At 37.7% G+C, this 25611-nt stretch overlaps 1 protein-coding gene across 4 annotated transcripts in view; it reads right to left on the bottom strand.

Moving 5' to 3' along the window:
- Positions 1–12288: 12288 nt before the first annotated feature.
- The window catches only part of LBHD2 (LBH domain containing 2), a 61619-nt gene continuing 48296 nt past the window's right edge, over positions 12289–25611 (bottom strand). For all 4 annotated transcript variants that reach the window (XM_087922224.1, XM_087922223.1, XM_026698548.2 and 1 more), the window contains exons 3-5: positions 23566–23653; positions 17861–18056; positions 12289–17361 (exon numbers count right to left, since the gene is read on the bottom strand). In XM_087922224.1, the coding sequence (XP_087778350.1) occupies positions 17294–17361; positions 17861–18056; positions 23566–23652 (351 nt within the window). In that variant the 5' untranslated portion in view covers position 23653 and the 3' untranslated portion in view covers positions 12289–17293. The remainder of the gene's footprint in view (positions 17362–17860; positions 18057–23565; positions 23654–25611) is intronic.

Genomic DNA, 25611 nt, shown 5'->3' with positions numbered 1-25611 from the left:
ACTTCAACTCTCAGAATTCTCCAGCCAGCGTAGCTCTACAAGTCTTAAAGTTGAAGTCCACAAGTCTTAAAGTTGCCAAGTTTGGAGACCTCTGATCTAGAACAATAATGTCCATCAATTTCCTCACTCCTGTGTAATACAGATAGTCCTCAACTTACAACCACAATTGAGCCCAGAATGTATGTTGTTAAGTAAGAAATTGTTGAGAGAGTTATGCCCCATTTTACAATTCTTTTTGCCACATTTGTTAAGTGAATTACTACAATTGTTAAGTTAATAACATGGTGGTTAAGTGATTCCGGCTTCTCCATTGACTTTGCTTGTCAGAAGGTCACAAAAGGTGGCCATCACATGACCTCAGGACACTGCAACCATTGTAACCGTGAGTCGGTTGTCAAGCATCCAAATGTAAATCATGTGACCATGGGGATTCTACAGGCATCATAAGTGTGGGAAATAGTCATGTTACTTTTTCAGTGCCGTTGTAACTTTGAATGGTCACTAAACCAACCCTTGTAAGCCGAGGACTACTTGTGCTCAATAGTGTCCTTCATGAAACATATTTCAGAATAACCTTCCCCAACTCGGCACCTCCAAATCTGTAGATTACAATCCACATTAGTGTTGAAGCCTACAGTCTATACCAGGTGTCAAACTCAAGGCCTGCGGTCCAAATCCGGCCCTTGGGGTTCTTAGACCTGTCTGTGGGGCTGGCCTGGAAATAGCAAAGGCCAGGCCCACGGTGCCTCTGCCAGTAAAAATAGAGCTTGGGGTGGGGTGGGGGGCTGTGCTCCATTTTCACTTGCAGAGGGCTAGCAAAATGAACTAAAAACAAAACAAAAGGAGAAATGTTTCCTCTTTTGCATTTGAGCATGCAAGAAATGACAGGAAAGGAGAAAAGAAAAAGAAGGAAAGATGGGAAAAGAGCAAGGAAGGAACAATAAGGAAAGAGGGAAAGGAAGAAGAAAGGAGAATCAAGAGGGAAGGAAAAAAAAGAAAAGGAAGGAAGAAAGATTATAATGAGAGAGAGGGAGGGTCTTAAGGAAGTCCTGCCTTAGCATTTGGCCACTACAGGTGTCCCTGACATGTCCCGTGTTACGTGCACCATGACCATTGCCCACTCCAGCCATGTCTACCATGGTCATGCCCCCCCCAGCCACACACCCCTGGCCCTCCGAGGTCAAACACAACCCTCAATGAAATCGAGTTTGACCTACATGGTCTACATGAAGGGGCAATCTGCAGAGCAGTGCAAAAACTGCATTCTCCCCTAGACCTTCAGATGGTTTTCAGAGCCTTCAAGGTCACACCAAAATTTGACAGCAATGTTAAACAAGGGTGATGCAATTTCCCATTGATTTTTCATGAGAAAAAACTAATACGCTACGCCTTGATAGGTTTTGAAAACTACAGGGAGAAGAGTGAGGAAAAAAAGAGGAGAAAACAGGTCAGGGAACCATAAAAATGATACTGGTAGTTTCAGAAAAAAATAGTGTGATAAGCTAACTGGACAATTCTTAGAATTAGTTCAACATCTCTATACCTGAGAGCTAAATAAGTCCCAGAGTTATAATTGTATCTGTATAGAATAAACCTTAATTCCTGGTGTCCATATGTAGATATTCACATACATATTTGGCAACAAGATAGGAATCATTTGCCATAGCTTCTTCCTGGGTTGTTTTTGACTTTCTAATTGTGCCGCCTTCTGAGTACTAATCAGAAAAGACAATGCTTACCTTTTCAAGATTAGCTGGGGTCAGCTAGGTTTTCCTGACAGCAACTTGATATAAAAAGGAATTTATCTCTATCAGTTTTAACTTTATTATGCCAACTATTAAACCAGTATTTTTCATACTTGGCAACTTTAAGATGTGTGGAAGTCAACTCCCCGAATTCCAGAGCCAGCATAGGAATTTTGAAAGCCGAAGTCCCCACATTTTAAAATTGCCAAGGTTAGAAAATACCATATCAAACTATTGCCTTTGCCCTTCATGGCATTCACCACTTGGACATCCAACATTCTCTCTCTTTCCTCACTCCCATATTTGCGTTTCTGTCATGTTCATAGCTTTCTCTCTGTTGCTTGGGCGCACAGCTGGGCCTGTGGGCATCCTGCCATTTCATAAAGCTGCAGTTGCCTTCAGATGATGTCATAGTCTCAATTTCTCATAACTAGTAATTTACAATGGTGACTGTAGGCTAATCAAAGGTATTTATGTATTTATTTCGTTGCTCTCCTAATAATGAATAGTCAGGGGAAGGCAATATATTTTTTCAGAGAGGGAGGAGCCACACTTTTTTGTTTGGCCTGTAAGACCATTCACCACTTCCTAAGTGCTGACATGATGTTATCTTTCCCTCCCCACTATTTCTGGCCAATTACAAATACATTTTACATTTATTTTTGCCAGCTTTGATTCAAAACTGCTTCTATGTGACCTAAGCTATCTTAAGCTCTTCAGAACAGATGCTCTCTGTCATTGGGTTCTGTATTAGCAGCCTCACCTTCAGTTGACAGAAGTGCCTGCATATCCCTTCCTTTCAACAGCTGGTCACTGCCATATGAAGCCATTTCATACTTGGCTGTCAGACTGTTCTGTTCTCTGCTGGGTGGCCACATAAAATTGTGGTTGATCCAATGATAATCTATTAAGTCAGCAAACCATCTTCATCCTAGAGCAGTGATGGCTAATCTTTTCATTGTCACATGCCAAAAGTGTGTGCGTGTGTATGTGTGCACACACATGCCTGCACCCATAATGCAATGTGTGCATGACCTCCCATATCCCTGTGCATGCACGCATGACCCCCCCCATGCTCCCATGCCCCCTGCACATGCACATATGACTCCCCATGTGTGTGCAACACCCCGTGTGTGCCCTACACCTCTGTGCACGTGCACGTGTCTCCCACATGCAACCTGCCCGGTGCATGCGCAGCGGATACCTGACAATCAGCTGGTAGGCAGGAGGTGCATGCACATATGCAGTAAACCTGATCTGGGGTGATGGCTTGCGTGCCTGCAGAAATGGCTCTGAGTGCCACTTCTGGCATACATGCCATAGGTTTGCCATAACAGTCCTAGAAGGTCATGCCCCGTTCAATTTTCTATCCACCAATGGCACCCTTTCTGTTTTGTACCAGTTTGCATGAAGTCTGCTCCCTATTTTTTCTTTCAACAATAATATGTGATGTGGACATGCCCAGAGGGAATTTTACAGTCTGGAAACAATGTGGGAAAAAGCTAATGTTGCCACCTGGGGTAAAGGACAAGGGACACGTGAGATTCATCCATTCCTTTTGAGCAAATGGAGTAGACTGAGACCAGATGAAGAAAGGAATGGAAGGGATAATGATTGATGCTGGGAGGGGACTTGAGTGAGGTCATTTTAACAAGAGCCCTGAAAAGTTGTAATCAGCAGGCCTTTGTGACAATTGCCCTAATTAAATCATGAGCCTCGTGCCATGCTTCAAAAGAATCCAAAAGATTTATTAGGAGCAACATGTCCGGCAACTCTGAGACACATAATTTACTATCACCTATGACCCTGTTTCCCCACCCCCCTGGGTGTGTCATAAATCAGATTCTCCAACAAAACATGTTCACAGGCTAGGTGTCATCAATCACACTCTCTAATGAAGGATTTTTGCAGGCAGAAGATCCAGTAGCCTAGGCTACAATCTCCACAAGATAAGTGTGGAATGTGCTTCTGGCCTTCATCTGCCATACTGCTCCATCAGGCCTTTCCCCCCTCCTTCTTATGTAAACTTGGAAAAAGGCATAGGAATGATTTACGAGTTTACAGTCTTGCTTGTAGTGAATTCCTCTGGTTCAGCACATATATCAGAGTTTTTTAAAGAAAATTTGTTTGTTTTAAATTCAGCTCCATTATTATGGGGGGAATTGTATTATTTCGCTGTTGGCATTTCATCCTGCTTTTCATATGAAGTTAAAATTTGTTTATTGTTTTCTGTTTTAAAAATAGTGCTCAATTAATGACAGTAAATGGGACTAGACTCATCACCAAGCAACACAATTATAAAGTGCAACTGCGCATGACTGCTCCATTTAGTGACAGCAGTTCCACCAGTCTCCAGTCATTGAAGCAAGGATTGTTAAGCAAGGACTTCATGTGAACTTCCAACTTCCTGCTGGCTTCTCCATTTACTTTGTTTTGTGGGAAGGCAACAGGGAAGGTTGCAAATTGTATTCATGTGACTGTGGGACTGAGACATTCAGGAATCTGGGTCATTTGCTGAGCACCCATGAGTCAGCCTGAACTTCAAGACTGGTTACAGTGACCGCTCATTCAACCCTGGGGCAAGTTTGAATGGTCACTAAATAAGTGTTGATTAAATGAGGACCACCTGTATTTTGTGCAGAAAATGCAGAAAACTTGTTTATATCAAACAATAGTATATACAATGACAATGTTTTTTTAAAAAGAAGCTTTGGTGTATATTAGTGATGAGCTGTTACCTTGTAAAATAGTATGAAACGGATGTTAAATATTAGTATAATTTTAAAAGAAATACAGTAGAGATGTACTTATCAAGAAATCACCCAGTCATCATTCTCTAATGAGGTTTGCCACCCTCTGTCATTTTCATTCTTCAAGGAGTGATCATTCCAGAAGTGTGAACATTGTATTTGGTTTCTTTGGTATTAGGTCATTGGAAACTGAGATTGTTATTAGAGCTGTGCAGAAATTCAGATTTGATAGAGAAAATGCAGACTGGAGTACACATGTGCAGCAAATGTGTCTTTTCTATAGAATGGAATGGAATAGAAAATAGAATAGAATGGAATGGAATGGAGTGGAGTGAAGTGGAGTAGAGCGGAGAGGAGCGGAGCAGAATGGAATAGAATAACAGAATACAGTTATTATACAAGTGTGATTGGAATTTGTGTGACTTACAAGGAATTTGCGTGTCGTGAACCTATGCCAACTGCAAAGGATGGCTGCATGAGTCCAGGAAAGATGCAGCTCTTTTAAGTGCTATATTGATGCCACACATACTCGGAATTTGCTCTTTAAATCTGCATACCTATACAGCACTAGTTTGAATAGCATGCACAAAATGGAATCCCCCAGCATTAGGCTTCCTCCCCAAATGACATTTTGGAGGGGAAGGCACAGAACCATTGGAACTCACAATATTGTTCCCAACTGTAATGTGCATGATGACTAGGGAATTCTGGGAACTAAAATTCACACATCGTAAAGTTGCCACGGTTAAAAAACTTTGGCTTAAGTATATCATGGGAAGACAAACTATTGTGATTTATTGGTAGGGATTTCTGTGAACCTAGCCAACTCTAATTTGTTTCAGAAAATTCATAATGTTGAAAGGCAGTGGTGGGATTCAAATTTTTTTTACTTGGTGGGCGTGGCTTGGTGGGCATGGCAGGAGAAGGATACTGTAAAATCTCCAGTCAGAGGTGATTTTTGCCGGTTCTCTGAACTACTCAAAATGTCCACTACCGGTTCTCCAGAACTGGTCGGAACCTGCTGAATACCACCTCTGTTGAAAGGGGCCAACAAAAGTATGAACACACTGTTTTTATTATTCAGGCTGGAATCACAGGTAATAAGACTGCCATTATGAATTTATTCTTACATAACCTTTAATGACTCTCCCTAATTTGCAAATGATAAGGTTCCTTGTTACATTATCTAGTCATTACAAGGATTACTCTGCAGTCTATTAATTTCACACCTTTCAAATGCCAAGCACAGAAACTTCTGCTCTGTCATTTTCTTTAGCTGAGACAGAAGTAGGGTGGGGAGAAGTATGTCACTTGAGCAAATTAGGATACCTTCTTAAATTCCATGCAGATAAGAGCTTTTCTTGACCTTTCTTGGTCTTCAAAGCAAGATACCAACTGCTAGAATCTTTGTAGGAAAGAGAAGATGAATCACAAAGTTCCTGTAACTGGTAAATGTTTGGTTGCCATTTGAATGAGAGTGATCTTTGGATTTGATTTTGCCTATGCAGCCTTTTGATATCATTCATCATGGTTATCCTTTTAAACCAGCTTTAGGGCTCAAGATCTGGGCACACAGTTTTGTGCTGGTTCTCCTTCTTCCTCCAGGTTTGGTTCCATTTAGTGGACTGGCTCTCAGTCATCCAGGTCAAAGTTGTCCTACTGGAAAGCAAAGGTGCTTTTTCAGAAGGCACCTGGAGTTCTGAAGATACTTGGATGAGAAGCGAAACGTCTTCAAGGAAAAGTCCAGTTATCTTTTGAAAAAGCGCGTTTGGATTCCAGTTGATATCTGGTTGAGCCCATATGAAACTGTGACTCTGAGTGGCATATAATAAAAACAAATCATAAAATAATAATATTGAAAAAGAACTCTACAATTATAAGCATTTATTGGTACAGTCAGGATTCTGGCAGTTACCCCAATTAAATCATGAGTCTCAAGACAAACTTCCAAAATTTCAAAGGATTTATTGGGAGTTAACATCTCTGGCACTGCCTGGGTATAGCCAACTCTGGCACATATAATTCATTGTTACCCTTGACCTTGTTTTCACCCACCCCTGGGTGTATCATAATTCATATTCTCCAATGAGACACATCCATAGTCAAGAGTCATCAATCATGTTCTCCAGTTAGATTTTTATGCAGCAGAAACATTAGTCACCTAGTTACTATCTCTGAAAAACTATGTATGGAATGCACTTTTGATTTCCAAGCTGACACACTGCTCTTTCAAACCCCTTTACCCCCTCCCTTTCTGTTGGCAACTCTAAAAAGACCATAGAAATATTTTATGACTTGACAAGTATTGCTATTGTTGGTTGGGCAGACCAACAATTTTTTGGGCCCAGTGTGTCTTCGCCCAAATAGACAGTCAGGTTCCAAGAAATGTAACCATTGTAAAATGAACTCCTAGGCATTTTGATTCCTCAAAGAACAAGTTTATTGAATTGCACCAACTTGGCACTAACTAGTGAAAAGCCAGCACTGAAAGTTTCCCAGCTTTCCACGTCACTGTAACTAGACTTTTCTCAATTTTCCAAAACAATATGTCACATTGTCCAACCGGGATGTGGAACGGTTGCCTGGCAACTTCGCTCCTCTTTCCTCTGGCCAGGCAGATGTTGGAACTCAGCTGACTCATTGTCCAGCTATGTTCTTTTGGCTGGAACTCCATCCACCTCAGCTCTCCCTGCTTTCAGTTTCTAAGTGTCAAACTGAATTCATCACCCAGATATAATCCAATCCACCAGTAAACCAAATTCAGGCTTGGCATAGACTTTGAGCCAGAAAGGTGAAGTAAAAAAAAGTACTGTTTATTTATGTGCACAAGTAAAGTGTGCTGATCTCTCAATCAAGAAGAGGAGAAATTTTCTGCTCTCAAGTGCCGTATAAAATATGCCTTTACCTGACAAAACAATAAGCAGAGTTTTGCACATTCATTTATTACAGTAATTTGACATATTGCTGACATTTTTGTACCTTACCACTGGCTTCCGTGTACTGTGTGCTATCCCATAGTATCCCCTTTAATGCTCATCAAAACATTCAGGGAATGTGTTTTTACAATTCTAAAGAACTTTTGAATGCAAAAGGTTAAGCAAGACCTTCTTGAACGGTTTTTATTGATGTAACTGCTTTCTTATCCTTCCCAATTTAAGGGCTCTCGTAACTGGAAACAGAAAATCTCTGATCTGATGATATCATTATTGACAGACGATGAGAGGGTTTGCTGTTATAGACCAGGGATCTCCAACCTTGGTAACTTTACAACTAGGCAAAACTAGGCTTGATTCTGAATGGATGCACCAATTTCATGTAGCAGTGCCCCAGGTGGAGAAAACTAAAAAGAAAATAGGATTGGATTGCCCTCATTGGTTTGCCTTTCCATATTTGGAAAAAAGAGTTGAAGTACAAAGTTTAACTCACTCACCTTGCTCCATAATCTATTGTTTCTTTCATGTTGCTAATCTATCTGATAAAAGTACTGGATAGTAAACCAAATGCTCTTTCAAAAGGCTGCTTTCCCAGTAGGTTGCCTGCTTTGAACAGGAATAAAGCACATAAGAACTGGACATCCACTCAAACAATTATTTAGGCATTACATTGGTACTGGAAGGTAGGAAAACCACTCTGGGAACATTTACTTCCATGACATCCTAGAGATTGACAACTCACAGAGTATGCAACTGATGAAAATTGGAGATAATAAAAATGTTTTTGGTTTTTTTGCTAGAGTGAAACATACCGTGTTTTTTGGACTATAAGATGCTCCGGACTATAAGACACACCTAGTTTTTGGGGAGGAAAACAAGAAAAAAAAACCTGCCTCTGCCTCCCAGCAATTTGTCTCCTTGCAGCAAACAGCAAACAGCCTGGTCAGCTTCAGCATAGCCTGATTTAGCACAAGCAGCTGATTGGCAGTTGGATCAGCCTCTCGGAATACCAATGATCACCTGTTCTAGGCTGCAGGGATCGGCACTGCCCATTGGCGCTGCCACGTATTGCTGCCTCCCTGCACCCCATTTTCGGCCTCTGCACATCCCATTTTCAGCTTCCGCGTGCCCCATTTTCGGCCTCTGTGCATCCCATTTTTGGTGTGCCCCATTTTTGGCCTCCATGCATCCCATTTTCAGCCCATTTTAAGTGGTGGGGATAGGCGGCGGTGGCGATCCTCGCCATCTGGAATGGGCTGAAAACAGGATGTGTGGAGGCCGAAGATGGGGTGCACAGAGGCGGCAATCCCCGCAGCCTGGGACAGCTGATTTTTGGTATTCTGGGAGACAGATGCAACTGCTCGTGTTAAATCAGGCTGTGCTGAAGCTGACTAGGTTATTTGCTGCAAGGAGGCAAATTGCTGGGAGGCAGAGGCTGAAGGGTGGTGGCCAGCAGATGGCGAGGTTTCAGCAACATTACTTCACTCTATAAGACACACAGACATTTCTACCCATTTTGGGGAGGGAAGCGCTCTTATAGTCCGAAAAATACAATATATAGGTCAGTAGCACAGGGGGTATATTTTTCCAGACTGCTTAATGTTTAAATCATATACAGAGAGTTAAATGCCATCAGTAGAGTGTTAATATGCAGATAATTAGCATGCAGATTTAGATAATTCTCTTGATAAATGATTCATCCAATTCAAATAATAAGTGTGTAACACCAAGCCAATCACAACCAATGATGAAAAAAGCTAAGCAGTGTCTGCCCTGATTTGTCTTGGGATGGTAGAAAATCCTAGAGCTATAGACTTCATCAGAAAGTTAGAAAAAGGCAGAGAGAACCAGCTCTATACTATTGCTCTGTACTATTGGAGTTGAGTTTAATTTGAGGGATTCTGATTTTTCTTTGCTTTAAAAAAATCTCTGCTTAAAAATAGGTCAATGGCTGAAGAGATGATTTGCACACAGAAGATCCCAGTTTCAACCCTTGGCACCTACAAGAAGGGCTGAGAAAGATTTCTGCTTGAAATTCCAGAGGGATAACTAGTCACTATACTGAAGCCATTCTATTTTCAGCAATCTTGTTTTTATTTTCTACTTTCCTTTAATTCCACTTTATAGAAGCTTAAATGAGAACAGCGAGCACAATCAACTGGAACTCCACTATGTTTCCAAGTTGGCTGTAAAGTAATGCTTGGATTTACAAAAAGTACAGTATTTCCTTTTCTTTAGTCCAATCTTTTCCCTTCCATGTCAGTAGTTAATATTAAAAGTTTAACGTATTCATGAATAACATCCCAATGCACTGCATATGTCAAACAATACAGAAATAGCTGGTTGATATTTTACATAATTCATAAATTAAATTACCAGTTCATTTATTCAAAGAAAAAAAAACGAGGCTGCTGCAATTCATTTTTTAAAGAGAAAGTTAAAATGTGGCTTCCTTTCATAGGCTGTCAAAATTAATAGATTTCATGATATATTGGTACGAACTCAGAAATTACTGTGCTAATTCTGAAAGCTTTAAAAATAGACATATGTCCTGTATAATGGAAAGGGACAGAATATTTTGATATATCTGAGATAATTCAAAGATTAGGCTTTTGCCTTTCAAATTATTTTTTGAAAACATTCATTTGTACCTTTTAACTTTCAAAAGTAGATATAGAGCAAAAATTCTTCAGAGTCTCCAGGGCCAGTGCTAAGCAGATTGAGAAGATGGCTGAAATCTTTTTCTTCCAGTTGTTTGTACTCCAGGACAAGGGGAGGCTGGCAAAAGGGTTAAAATAGTGCCAGTGACTATCCAATATCCCATCCTTTTTTCATGTGTATTGACAGGTTAGTTGACATGGCTTTTGGAAAAAGGGCCAGGCTTTGTGCAATCACAATGGCCATCTTTACTTATTTGACATCCCTGTGATGCCCCTGCTGCATTTTAAAATCAGTGTGGATCTTTTTCACAGGGTGGACCTTTTACCCTAACCCTAAAAGATAAAAGAATCCCTACAACTTTTACTCCGTTATTTGTAGCCGACTTTAGGTGATGGTGTTTCATCTCTGTTTCTTTAAGCCATTGACCCAGTGCTGTCCAAAGATGTTTCAGCAGTCACGTGGTCAGCATAACATCACTCCGTGGCACAAAGAGTACAGTGAAACATGGAATGCTGTTATCTTCTCACCAAAGCGGTACCTATTAATCTACTTGTATTTTGCATGCTTTCCAATTGCTAGGTTGGCAGGAGCTGAGACAAGTGATAAGAGCTCACTCTGTCACAAATCACCAGAGCACAGATCTTCTCCAGCATCTGTTAAGCCACTGAGCAACACCAATTCTTTTCCCATAACCTTAACCATTCCACACACCCCAGGCTTTTTTTGTGGGACTGCCAAGGATTTCAATATTTTTGAGGTTGATTGTCAATATTATTTTAGGATTCACTGGCACTTATTATTTCTTAAATTAATTTTACAGTAGCTTTCTCAATCACTTGAACTTTATGAGAAGATTTATACCCTAATATAAGAATAAAGACCTTGAGGCTAGTTGCTGCTGAATCCCAATTCTCAGAATTCCTCATCAGTGGCTTTACAAGATAATGTTCCTCCCACTCTTCCAACGTTGAAGTAAGTTCTGTCAACTTCAGTATTTTGGATTCCTTCTTTACTCCTCACATAGTCCATCTGTGGTCTTAAAGCATATTAGTATAATTTGGAATCTGCCATCTTTTAAAACTTCCTTCCTTCCTCCCTCCCTCCCTCCCTCCCTCCTTCCCTCCCTTCCTTCTTTCCTTCCTTTCTGAGATTCCACCAAACTGCCTTCTTGTGCCTAGAAAGTGTCATTTTTTATGCTATACAGCCATATACATTACCTGAATCCTGGAAATAACAAGTAAAATAACACTAATTCTGTATTAATCATATTATTTATGTGGGCCTTCTGTTTCTGTGATGGAGTCCAGATCAAATGTTTGTTTCAAACTGCCCTGCCTCATTCAAGAAGAATAATGTGGGGGAAGGGCAAACAATATAATTTCCACTTGTAATCTTCCTCTGGTTTTCTAAAACTTCTGCTGTGTTCTTTCATTTAAAAACTCTACAGGAATAAAAGAAAGCACGTAGAACTCAACAACATTTTATCTAGTCTGCCAATTTATCTAGTCTAACCAAAGTTGCTTTGGATAGTGGAATGGACAGCATATCAATTTAAAACAAACAAACAAACAATAAATAAATAAAATTTGCATGTAACAAGAGCCATTCCAAATTGAAAAGTAATGACCTTCTCTTATCTCCCATGGTCTAATCTTCAAGAACATTTGTTTTTCACTGTTATAGCTGTATTATTTTATAAAAATAATCCATGTTGGGCTGTAAATATTTTCCTCATCAGTCAAAAATGTTTTAGGAGAGTATCTGCTGGCAGAACTGAATGAAAATAGCATATGGCTATATATTTAAACTACCTGCTTTCCATCCCTGACCTTTATTACAGGAATGCTATAGGTTTCTTTTATTTTCACCAATATAACTTTTGAGGGTAGAGGAAGCTTTGCTTGTTAAATTGGAAAACACAATTTAAAATAAATATTTGATATAATAGCTTACCAAATTAGGTCCATGTAGGCTTTTAATTGATTTAATTACATCTGCAAGACATAGCATTATTGGAATTTATACATAGATGGCCATTTACAAAAAAAACTCAAAGTTTCAAAGGTGCAGAATCCAACAATATATTATATTCCATAAAACCTTTATCCATATCTTGTTTTTAATAGTCTACAAAAATATGACCAACTATTCTGAGTGTTTCCCTCTTCCTACAAAGCATTTCATCCAAAACAAAGGAAATACAGAAACAATCAATTAAGTTTAGTAGGCAGGACAATACTGTTATACACAGATAAAATAATGTCATATATGGGGCTATGCACCATTGAATACATTTTCTCACTTTCCTTTCTCATTAATTTATAAAATTTACCTCTCTTGAAATTAAATGTTACTTAAGAAAATGTAATTAAAACATTTACATTTAGCATACAATCAGAAAAGCAAAGCTGGAGCAAACCAACAGTCTATCTTGATCAGAAGCATGTTCCTACAGTAACCATGGAGGTGTTTATGATTAATCCACAATCAAGGCATGAACAAAATACTACCCTCTCATATATGCTCTTAAGCAACTGGTATTGAAAAATGCTCTGCCTCGGATTCTGATGATTATATAGCCATCATGATTAGTCAACATTCATTACCCTGTTCTCCATGAATTTGTCTAATTCCTTTTTAAAATCTTTTTTAAACATCATTTCCAGATCTTTTGAGTCATGCAGTCTGCAGCTTAACTATGCACTGTACAAAGAAATGCTTCCTTCTGCTGTGCCAAATGTCTCACCATTCAATTTAATTGTATCAGCCTATATCCTAGCATTCCGTATAAATTGTGTCACCTTGAAGACATTTAGAGCTGCACAGTGCAATCTGAGCCTATACACAAAAGCCTGAATGTGGGCTCTAAATGATGCTGGTGGCTTTGGAGATAAAAGGAGGCAGATGAAAAATGCTGGAGGATTGTCATCCAGCTTTTAAGAAAAGTATCCTGAAATATATATTCAGCTCTTTATCAAGACTACATTAAGTCCTGTTGAGAACCACTGGAATTAAGTTATATTCCTACATATATTAGAGTGTTTGAGTGAAACCTTGCTGGATTTTCTTGGAAATACCATGCTCACAACCTAATTTGAGCTAAGGATCAGATAGGAGCAGGTGGCGTAGTGGTTAGAATGCAGTATTGCAGGCTAATTCTGCTGACTGCCAGCAGTTTGATCTTGTCAGGCTCAAAGTTGATTCAGCCTTCCATCCTTCTGACGTTGGTTACCATATTTTGCACAATTTGTATTCAAGGCACCTGGCAGGCTGTAAGAGAGAATTGCTAGATACCTGAATGGGGTTTATGTCTTCTAAGTTTGATTTTATTTTTCACTAGAGCTGAGGTGGGCTAACTTTAAGTCAGTCAACAAAAAGTTCACTTGGTGACAAGGTTATGACTTCATTTTTTTTTAAAAAAATAAAGTTCATCATAACAGGACACATTCTATCCATTTTAATTATTTTATTTTATTTATATGCCTTCTAGTCAATGTTGGTTCTTGGTAACTGCCCGGATAAATCCCTGCAGTTTTCTTGGCAAGATTTTTTGGAAGTGGTAAGGCTGAGAGAGAGTGACTGGCCTATGGTGGCTTTGTGCCTAAGGTGGAACTCTTGGTTTCTACTTTAATGTATTAATCATTAAACCAGGTTAACTCCCTTGTCCTATATTGGAGACATAACCTCTCTAACCCTATATGATGGAACCAGTACCAGCCACCTGGTGCCCAAAATAATGAATTACCTTTTCTACATAAACTGCTTACTTTGTCTAAGAAAAAGTTGTATACTTCCACCTTACTGTGACTATTGCTCAAGTTTTTAAATAAATTTATTAAAATTTGATTACTAATAATATATATAGAACAATCTTATTAAAATATTTTTCATTATACTGGTAGTGATTCTCATGTAATGAAAAGGATCCTAAAAAGAAAATTTCAAGGTTACGAATCCCATTTTGGGACCAAACCCAACCAGTTTCATTCATTATAATAGAATTTGGAATTGTTACTCATTTTAGAAGTGAGACTGGTATATGATGTGAATAGCAATCATAACAGTGGAAGTTTATAATAAATTTAAATTATCTCTTTTTAAAAATAGTAGATATACATTTAGGACAGTTTTATGGAACAAGAGAGAATATGTACCTGTTTTCATTTTTATTTTTCAAGCATTGTAAGTGGGGAGACATAGAAGTAGGGTGAGTGAATAAGTGGAGAAGAGTAACTGAAGATAAAGCTTCAGTTTTACTCCATAAACATAGAGCTCCCCTTATAAAATTTCACAGGTTTTAACTTAGCAAAAGGCTACTTTATCCCTCTAAAGAACAGGCTATTATAAAATCTTTCCTGTTATGCTGGTGAGAGCTGCAGAGATGACTTTGGAAAAGGAACATCTCAATTAGTTAACATGAATGAAGTCCAGAAAAGGAAGAAGCTTTCAAGATCTGGCTACTGTACTATAGTCTATACCAGTCAAGTAGTATTCTAGTATTTCTTGTGGTATCGGTTTCCTGACCTGACCTATCAATCCTGAAAGGCTGAAATTGTTTTTCCCTTCCTTTCTTATACTAAAGAGAGTTAAGGCAGAATTAGTTTACATTTCTTTCTAACATTTTATTCCTTTCTGGGACTAAATTCATGTTTTGCTAAATGCCACATTCCTTCTCTGTGGCCACCTCTGTAATTTCCTACAAACACATATTTCTAGACCAATCCTTAATTTTGTATAAAAAGCTCCTTCTTTTCATAACGTGATTCACACCCACACAAATACACCACACAGGCATACACACTCTATTCCTTTAATCACCACTACCTAGCATTTATGAGTGAAGCTCTTTGGAATAATATAGTACTCATTGCAGCAACATAGAGGAAGGGGAGGATTTCTATGAGGAGATCACAGTGAGCTCTGATAGAAGGTTCACCAATAAGGATTCCATATCTAAAAAAAAAAATGTAGAGCATCTGTTTTGCATGTCTTCCATCATGTTGATATTCCAGAAGTTGTCTCACCAGGTGTGGGGTTCCAGGAAACCAGTGACATTCTAAGATGGCTCCCCTATTGTGGTTTATATTTAGACTCTCTCTGTACTTTGTGATCTACATATTTTAATTTTTAATCATATTTTAATAATGGTTGTTTATAGTTTTATTATTATAATTTTATATCATTGTTTTGTTTGACTGTTGTATGTCAGAGCCACTTCTGAGATAGGCAGCCATATAAATTTGGCCAATAAATAAAATAAACAAAAGAGTCAAAATGGCTGCCACAATCTTGCAATCAAAGCCTGCTTCTTTTTTATGTGTGTCACAGGTGACACTTCAATTCCATGTTTGCGGCTGCCATCTTGACTTTTTTTTTTGACTCCCTTCCTATAGGTATCCTTGTAATTTTTGTATGGAGAACATTTTTCTCCCGCTTAGGATTTTAGCTTTTTCCTAATGTTAAGCATGGCATATGGATAGCTGCTGTTTTGCTAGTTTCAATAAATAACAAATCTTGTTTGAAAGTAACAAATAGAATTTGGGAAATTATTAGAACTTTTTATGCCCACACAGACTTCAATCTGTTAATCTAAGATTGGTAGACACTTTTAAAATAAAGCATGGGCTCCTATATTAAGAAAACAAAATTTAAAAAATTGAATACTTCTACAAATTTCCTTAGCTGGTGTACAAACACATTAAGGCTGATGCTCATAATAATAATGATTATTTATATCAGTCATGAGTGAAAATGTATCATTCCCACCCATTCCAATATTGTTTTAATAGGTTGAGCTTTGATTATTACCACATACACATAAAATGTACTTTAGTATCTTATCTCCCTGGTGAGCTTTATTTCAATGTAACTACTTACAGAAAGAAAACTTTCTTTGTGCTAAAATAGTGAAAACTCACCCTAAGACATCAAAATTCAAAAATCAAGTCAAGTAGAGTTAATCTTGAAATTAACACCATACAAATATCTCTTTGCTTTATCATATCACTTTGTCATGACTTCTATCCAGTTCTGGAGGCTGTATTTTGGTGACCACATCGAAGTTAAAGCATTGGAAAGCTTTCTTGGGAATAACTGCTATATCAATTTACCCTATTCACTGCTACTGTGAGGTTCCACTAAAGACTCTCCCTGTGCAAAAGCCTACAATAGATTAAATAAACCATATAAAGCAGATGGGCTGAGGGGCATCATTAATTACATAGAAAATGCATCTTACATCTGTCCTGGCCATTTCTGTCTAGTCTTTGATCCAAAATTATAGATAAACATTTCAGCAGAGTCTATATACAAATGCATTGGAAATGTCCTAAAACAGCCATGACATAAGCAGCGTTCTCTTTTTCCCTTTCGAAACAAGCCCAGTTAAACCAGGTTAGCATTTGGGTCACAAATTGTTTGCAAAAACAATAGAAAAGGCGGCTGAAGTTACACAAAACTAACACGGTTCACAAAAAATGAACAGCTATTTGTACACTGGTAAAGAATTCCTTAAATGTTAACTCATTTTCTCTCAAATACAGTGCTAATAAAAGGCTGGTTCACTGGAATTTGCACAGAAAAAGAGATAAGGGATAAGTAAAGATCCTTGCTGTGCATCACAAAAAGGCAGTCCTAAATTCTCCATTTAATCCAGATTTAAAAGTGAAACTTGCATTTCTATACAAAAAAAGGTACAAAGTTAGAAGGTGACATTATATTACATCTATTATCCATAATATCACAGTGCTAGTTTTAAATGGCTAAAACAAGAGAGGTTTAATTGATTTAATATATTCTATGGCAAACAAACCCTGTGTCTTGGTATCAATACCAGATAGCTCTTTTATCTTTAAGAGGCAATTTCACTTACAAGTGCTAATTGCAATTGATTAAAAAAAAATTTTGGTGTTTGATATGAATAGTTTTGCTTCTATTTTTTCCTTTGTGGCATTAATAAAAGGAACCAGGAAGAACTACCTAATGTGCTCTGTTTTTCCTCAAAGGAAATTGAAATTATATGAATTCCAGCCTGAAAAGAAGCAGTTCTAAAGCCCCTAAATTTCTTGCCGTGTACTAACCTAATAATAGAACTAAAATTAAAACCTTCTATGGTTTTAAAATAGAGCATGTTGACAAGCCTTCAGAATGTGCCAGCTTTCCAATGAGGGTCCCACCACAGCTTCAGTTTGTTGAATGAAGTTCCTTAGTCATCCTCAGTTCTGCTTTCACTGGATTTTGTACTATCTCCTATGTCTTGGTGTGGTGCAGCACCTGGAGAGAAACAATTGTTCCTGTGTTAGAGAAATTATGATTAACCTAACCACAGTTTGTTAAAGCCACATGATATATGAAGTTACTTTATCTCAAATAATTATACTAGATGACACAATTGGTTGGAATAATTGTAAATGGAAGCTGAAATTTCTGAAAGGTTAAACTGGAGGAGGAAAGGGTGCACGGTCTTGGAGGAGACCAGAAAGGGTGCACGGTCTTGGAGGAGACCAGGAGACTATCACGGTGCTCTGTCAAAAAAAAACAGGTAGCTTGGTGGCCAGATGTTTAGCTTACACTTATTCCTTGTCATTTAACATGAACTAGGCTGATCTAACGGGATTTGAAGACCAGGTCTCCCTATGCTTGAACTGGTGTATTCTTGAATAAGAATACACTAGTTCAACATTTTTTATTATTATTATGGTGTGCCAGTACAAGCAATGTCACACTCTTTTTAACATGTTTCCCCAGTAAAAGTTAATTAAAATGTTCATACTTTCAAGATCCATCTGGTGTTGCTGAGCACAGGATCTCTGTGCAGCAAGAGCCTTCTTGTCTTCCATTGATTTCAGATCCTCTGGCGGCCAACGAAGCTCTCCACTTTCAACATCCCCCATCTCAGATGGCTCTACCACAATGGATGGTAATCTCTTTGACAGTTTTGGATACTTTTCATGGGCATCTGGAAAAGCCTATGAAGTACAATGAAGAATTTGACTGTTTTCATCACGATGATCAGGTTGTAATGACATGTATAAAAAAAAATATCTATAGGAGCAAATGGATGTTCTCTGTTTCAATGTTTTAAAATGCCATTAAAGATTATAAAAAGGAAAAACTATCAAATGCCATAGCAATAATTTGAACAATCTTGCAACACATAACTTTCATAAACCAGGAAAGCTAAACTAAAGTTCTAGAGGAAATGGACACGTCCATATTACAAACTAGTAATTTTGTTTTTAGTGGCATCCTGTTGATTATTAATTCTCCACTGGAAATAATGGGGCAATGGTGGTGGTAGTTGCTGTGCTCTTCATAATCTGCTTCGGGCTTCTTGTGAACTTGCATTTTCCATTTTATGCACCGGAAGACAGAAAGGAATGCTACCGAAATAATTCTTATCATGCAATTTATCTCAATTTATCTTTAAACTTCACCTTAAACTCGTTATCTTAACTATTCTGAACATTAAAACCAATTAAAGGTAAGCAACATTTTGAAGGTGAATTCAACTAAAAGATTGTTTTCTGTCAAACCAAGAGACACTTCTTCCCTTTAGCCTAGGGAAGAACATGATGGAATATTTGAAACTGACCGAATAGGAAGGCAACATACAGATGGGTTCCTTGGTATCACCCCCCAAAAACAAGAAGTTAGGCTTTCAATACGCATTGCCTCCTGCTGTGGCCTCTTAGCTCAAACATTTGCCAGTCTGATACAATGTCATTGGGCAATAGAAATAAGAAATAGTGCAGCATATGTCCTGGCAAACCAAGAAGCTTTACCTCCCACCTTTGGTACTTTATTGACACAGCTATAAACAATGGACAATATTGTGACATATTGCTATTTGCACTCTTATCATTCTGATGGTTAATATTTGTTTAATACAAATATCAAATATCCAATATTTAATCATCTGGCATGAGTGCAGCTGACAGCCTCAACTCAAACCAATTACAATGGTTATGAAACCACGAGAGCAGTTATACTGCAAATATTAACGAGCATGGTTACTTGAGAACAAGATGGTTTTTAATACAGGTATCATCAGATCAATCTCCATATAAATGACTCCAGATCTGGTTTCAGTCTCCTTACATGGAGGATTTCAAAGGCTAGATGTCAGATAGAGAAAGATACAGAACCAACTGCCAGTCAGCACAGACTCTACCAATACTTGCAATAGGGGAGCACATTTTCTACATATTTATGGGTTTTCAATTAATTTCAAAAAGCCCAAGGAAATGATTAGCTAACGTCCCTAATAAGGGCAAGTTGTCAGTTCCTTAGCATGGATGGAGGTTTTTAAATATATTTTAAAAAATATTTAAAAAATAGTTTACTTAAAAATAAAATAAATGTCTATGATGAGGCATCTGCCACTTCTCTCCTGCTTTCATCTTGCTCAGTGATAACCTGCCATAAACTCTGGAGTGGGGAGTTTGGGGGGGGAGGGAAGGGGGAGACTCTCCAAACTGCTGTGTGCTGGCCAGAGATACACTTGGCCAAAAAGAAGAATGCAGCTGAATTCCAAGGACAACCATTCTGAAAACTTACGGCTTGAGTCAGTGGTGGGATTCAAATTTTTTTACTACTGTTTCTGTGGGCGTGGCTTGGTGGGTGTGGCAAGGGAAGGATACTGTAAAGTCACCAGTCAGAGGTGGTATTTGCTGGTTTTCCGAACTACTCAAAAATTCTGCTACCAGTTCTCCAGAACTGGTCAAAACCTGCTGAATACCACCTCTGGTTTGAATACGATAGGACACAAGGAGACCAATGGAAGGCAGATGTGGGAAACAAGGGATTTTCACTAGGGAATTGGCATGGGAATCTCAGGCCTGGCTTTGTTTTACTATATTTCACCTGACTGTAGTAAAATGATACCTTTCTCTCAAAAATGGAGTCATGGATCATTCTTGCCTAAGGTTCAAATCAAGGCAGGACTGACAGGCATTTTGTTTTAACATGCAGAATTAGCTTGCAATAGTGCATTCTAACCACTGCACCACCATGGTTTGTACTACTGGGAAGTGGCTTCTTCTTCTTCTTGTGCCATATCCATCATCGGGCATTGGCGATCATGTCAGTAATCCTATTTTTTATCAGCAGCTGCACGAAAAAGTGCTGCTGAGTTTTGTCCAAACCAGTCCCTTAGATTTTGAAGCCATGATGCTCTTCTGCCTTGACCTCATTTGCCTTCCCTCTTTCCTTGGAGGATTAAGTGAAGTATGCCGTGTTTTTCTGGGTGTCGCATCACATGTCCAAAATACTTTCACTTTTTCAAGGTTTTGATGACTTCCCTTGGCTTTCCCGGGTGGCATATCACCTCCTCATTTCTGATTTTGTCAATCCAATTTATACATAACAGCTGCCTATAAATCCACATTTCACATTACTTCTAGTCCTTTCAAGTGGCTTTTTGTCAGAGACCAACTCACCACTCCATAGAGCAGGATAGAAAAGATGTAGAATCTGACAAGCCTGATTTTTAATCTGAGACTTATGTCAAGACTGCTGAAGACCTTTTTCATTTTGAATGGGAAGTAGCAGAAATTATAATACATAGATAGGAATGAGGCATATATGAGCCCTTGAAGTAACTACAAATGGAAGCACAAATGGCCAAACAGGCGTTTGGTCTCTGGCATGGGGTCTTAAAATTGTTCAATCACTGAACTTCACTGTCTACTTTTTTTTCTGTTTCTTGTTGTCATCTTCATTGGTCAATCTGGAGAGTGCACATTAATCCACAGAGGGTGCCTCATTTGCTGCATTTGAAAACTTATCAAGCATTTTTAAAATTCATGCCAGTGTAAACATGTGGTCGGTCTAACCACCAGATTTAAAGCTGTGACTAAAATTCTCAGTCACCCAGGTATAAAATGACTATAGAAAACTTAATATACCACATCATAACAAGAATTATTCTTAATAGGAATGCGTGTAAAAATGTATATATTGAGGAAGAATGAACAGAAACGAAGTATTTTAAGGATGAAATATACCTTTCAAAAAGGTATATGGAAGGAAAAACCTTAGACAAAAATATGTATATTAGGAAAACGTACTAAGAAATGGGTATGGGTTTCCATGATTTTTTTTTTGCCAAATTTACCAACTAATGTAGAAAATAATTTAGGATGGGGAAAATGAGAAATTTTGAGAGAACTATTCAGATTAGCCTGTTGTTATTTTTAAGGGTTGCATGACACCTTTATAACCTCATATACTTTAATGAGAACAGTTGTAAAGATAATACATCTGTTGATATATAAGTCCCATTGTTGGAAGTATTAGAAGACATTTTGTAGATATTTAGATTTACTGGTAATTACTGAGTTAAAAAAAGCTTAAGGAAATGTCAGAAAACTGTAATGTAAATCTCAAAGCCTTCTGATTGTTTTCATCAAATACATCTTCCTTACTATCTCTTACTACTATAGGATGTTTAGCATGCAATGGAAGAATAAATGTTTGCTGTAAGCCTCCTGAGATCTCCTAGTTAGTAGGTCTTCATGGAATTACCAGTAAATATCAACAATACTCTTATTTCTAACATTTATTTTAACAAATGTGAACATAGAAAAAAAGTAAAAAAGAATTCATGTAACATGTACGGAGACGTGGAATTGTTATCAATGCTATGATATACATTAATTAATATTTTTCTTATCAGTAATAGTTGCCCAAGGCAGATCTCCCAATTTTCCAATAAAAATGGCCAAACTGATTCCCTGCCATATCCTTATTTTAACTTATTTTTTGCCTTTTATCAAATCCTTAGATTATTTCATCTTTATTTAATCTTATACATTGTATGTGACTGAAGAATAGATAATACATCAGACATACACTAGAACTTGCAAAGAAAATTCACAAAACTTAGGGAGATTCCCAAATTATGGGTACTTCTAGACTGTACTTTTCTTATACAGTCAACTTATCACATTTGTGTAATTATGCAGGGAGAAATCCAGATGTCTATTTTATTTGTCAATTTTCAATATCTCCACACACTTTTTCCATTAAATCATAAACATCCCACAAAGAGGAAGAGGTAAATTTGTTATATAAGCTATCCAATTTCAAATGTCCTGAGTGGGTATTTTAGAATTGTAGCCTGAAGTAGGCTAGATTTACATAACAACTGATTCTGCCCAAGGCCATCCCTAAAGATACATATTTATAACGAAAAGCCACTTCTCCAAAAATACACTGTGCAAAAATATTACTCTGAAATACAGTAATTGTGGCAAAGTCATGTTGTTATAAATCATTGCAAATATAAAATCTCAGATTGATACACAATTGACACAATGCATATTAGTGTTTATTTTAAATATATTTACTCTTATGTACAATATTCTAATTATTGTTCACAATTTTATTTTTTTATTTCAGTGCATTGTAAGCTACTCTGTGAAAATTTGGTTTTGAAGGGTCACATATAAACATATTAGGAAAATACAGTGCAAAGTGGATTGCCTTATTTTCATTAGACTGAGCAAAAACAGGATGTCACCCCAGCAACCTCTGAGCCAAGTTGGAAAAATAACACTGTTATGTTCATTATAGACTACCATTTCCCTCATTATTGCTTTACTTGTTTTAAGTATGGTATATGATGTAGTGGGTCTAATTTCTTCATTCATAACTATATTCTGCTGGAAAATATGTTATAGAACCTTAGAATGGATCTTGAATCTATGGGGACTTTGTGTTCCAAGTTACATAAAAGAGAATGGCATTTAGTCAAAAGGAGATCAGTATTTCCATACTGAGCATTGCATTGAATGTAAATAAGAAAATTCTTTAATTGTCAAAAGTTGCATTTAAATCTTTGGCCCTATTAAAGTTGGAAGCACATGAACATCGCCTCCTAGATAGGGAAAATTAGAACATCCTGATCTGCCCACATGTATTACATAATCCCACCCAACTTCTCATCTATAGTTTTCCCAAAAATGAAGTACAATTTACTGTAAGGTTACCCATCCCTTACATAGAGAGATAGAGATAAATTATCAAAAAGGCAATCTTGTTTGATTAGTATGTATCGCCATTTTCCAGTGGTACTCCAAATCATGTAGCTGTTCATGGGTTTCTACATTCTAGATGTTGTCTGTCTAGTACCTTGATCTTGAATCTACTTTTTAAAATATGTCACTTGATTCACTGATGTAAAACCTAATGGGTTTCAGTAAGCAACTTTGATAGTACTGTGTTTTGTGAAACACTGTCACCTTCCATTATATTCAAAAGGAATTTAGTTCCCAGCTTCACTAAAATGATAGTCATTAACAAAACCTAGCTTATAATCCTTCTTGCACTTCAGATTAAAATATACAGTTTTCAATTTTTATATACTATGATCTTGTGCTGTCTCATTCTAAGAAGCTAAATTGTTCTGACAGTTTGAAGATGTGGTTTTGTCTGACTTGTAGCTTTGTATTCAATTTGCATACATACACTTACCTGAGTGGAAGTGCCTCCTTCTTCCTCAGGTTGGCTCAAAGTAAATTCTTCCATCACAGGTTCACGTGTATTCATTACCTCTGTCATGCTGCAAAAATCAGAACAGGCTATTTAAAATGAAAGATTTAAGAAAGGACAAATGTTTCATAATGTATTTTAATTTTCTTATCCACAAGCCAGTGAAAGCACAACATGGCTTAGGTATTAATTAATCAAGCTACTATACCTGTACATCGATTAACAGCATAATTCATATTAGTTGGATTCTTTTAACCGTGTTCATGAATTTGCAGAAAAAACAGCACTATTTGCACCACAACTTTCAAGTTAAATCTTTCCATATCAATAGTGATTCTTCTCTCTTCCTTACTTCAAATCAAGTCAGAAAAATTAGTGAGACATTAAACCAAAGACAACTCAGAAAAAAATGGATGGCAATTCCCTATGTCTCAATACATATTTTGTTTTTTTTTCTGAGGTTGCAGAAATGAGGCTGACAGAACTGATACGAAAGTGAAATTATGATGATGAATGGATGAATGGCTGTTCTAGCTTATTAAACAGAGGGATTAGGGGGGACATTATAGCTGTCTTTCAGTATTTGAGGGGCTGTCACAGAGGACTGATTTATTCTCCAAAGCACCAGTGGGCAGGACAAGAAGTAAAGAATGGAAGATTGTTAAAGAGAGATCCAACTTAGAAGGAAGGAGAAAGTTTCTGACAGTGAGAAAAATTATTCAATGAAATAGCTTGTCCCCCTGGAGTTGTGAGTGCTCCATTACTGGAGGTTTTAAAAAATAGACTGGACAACCATTTGACTGGAATGGCACACAGTCTCCTGCCTTGAGCTGGGGATTGGACTGGAAGACTTTTGAGGTCTCTTCCATTCCTATACTTCTGTATTCTGCGTTCTTCTGCTTTAAATGATCTTTTGAAACTTCCAAGGACAAACTTCAAACCAGAACAAATCAAAATTGCAGCCTACAATGAAACGCTGCCTGCTTCAATCATTTGCACCGAGACAAGTCCCTAAAGAAAATAACCACTATAATTAGAAAGTTAACATCCTCTGCCTGAGAAAATGTATAAAATGACATAACATATGTTGAAATGCCTCACCTTTGTGGCTGATGAAATTAGTTCATTAACCCGCTCCCCCGTAAATTGCTTCTAAGGGGAATGGATTTTGTGGCACCAGGTGACAGGGGAAATTGGACGTTTGCATGAACTAAAAACCAGAAAGTATGGTAGCAAGAATCAATTGAAATGGATGGATGAAATATCCACTCTGATTCCACACTGCAGTGCTTTCTCAAGGAAAGAGTAGAGAGCAAGAGCAGATGACATTTGCAGAAACAGTGAAGCTTAACCATGAAGCTTAATAGCGCAGAAATAAAATAAGTATAAAAATGCACAGATGCGCTTCCATGCAGCTGAACAATATTAAATGCTTTAAGAGCGTGTTACTAGGTTGTTCTTTTTTAACAGTTAACAGCCAGTCACCGGGACAGAATGAGAATTGAAACTATTCTGATGTCCTTGTTCAATATCAATTCCATTAGAATTTGAGGGATCTGTGTTGCGAAGCAACAGGAGGAAATAGGAAACCTAGTATGTAATGTTATACAGATCATTATAGGATGGCATCATCAAATTGTTTCTTCCTCAAGAAGGGCTTTGGTTTGAAGACACTTCGGATCATTGGCCCATCTCCCAAAGTCTGAGCCATAGGCCTGGCATGACATCAAGCCACAGTTTTGACAGTCCGTAGAAATGTCTATCATGACTTTTGCTGTTCTGGCCCATTTACTGCTATTGTTGCTCCGGAGTTGTATTCCAGCTTGGAAAAGATTTTGTAACCATAACAATGAAGCTGTGATGATGAAGGAAGACAATGTAGTCCCTATTTTCAGAGTGAACTTTTTTCTTTATTCACTGCAGGACTATGACTGCTTCTCTTCCTTTTTTTAGAACCAGTGATTTGAAAAGTTAGAGCTGCTGCCAGCTTGTTGATGCAAGGCATAAATAGCTATTCCATAGCCTCTT

Source organism: Pseudonaja textilis, chromosome 1 (assembly GCF_049901715.1).
Source record: "Pseudonaja textilis isolate UNSWEBS1 chromosome 1, rPseTex1.2, whole genome shotgun sequence".
Lineage (NCBI taxonomy): Eukaryota > Metazoa > Chordata > Lepidosauria > Squamata > Elapidae > Pseudonaja > Pseudonaja textilis.
This window is presented reverse-complemented; position numbering and strand designations above follow the sequence as displayed.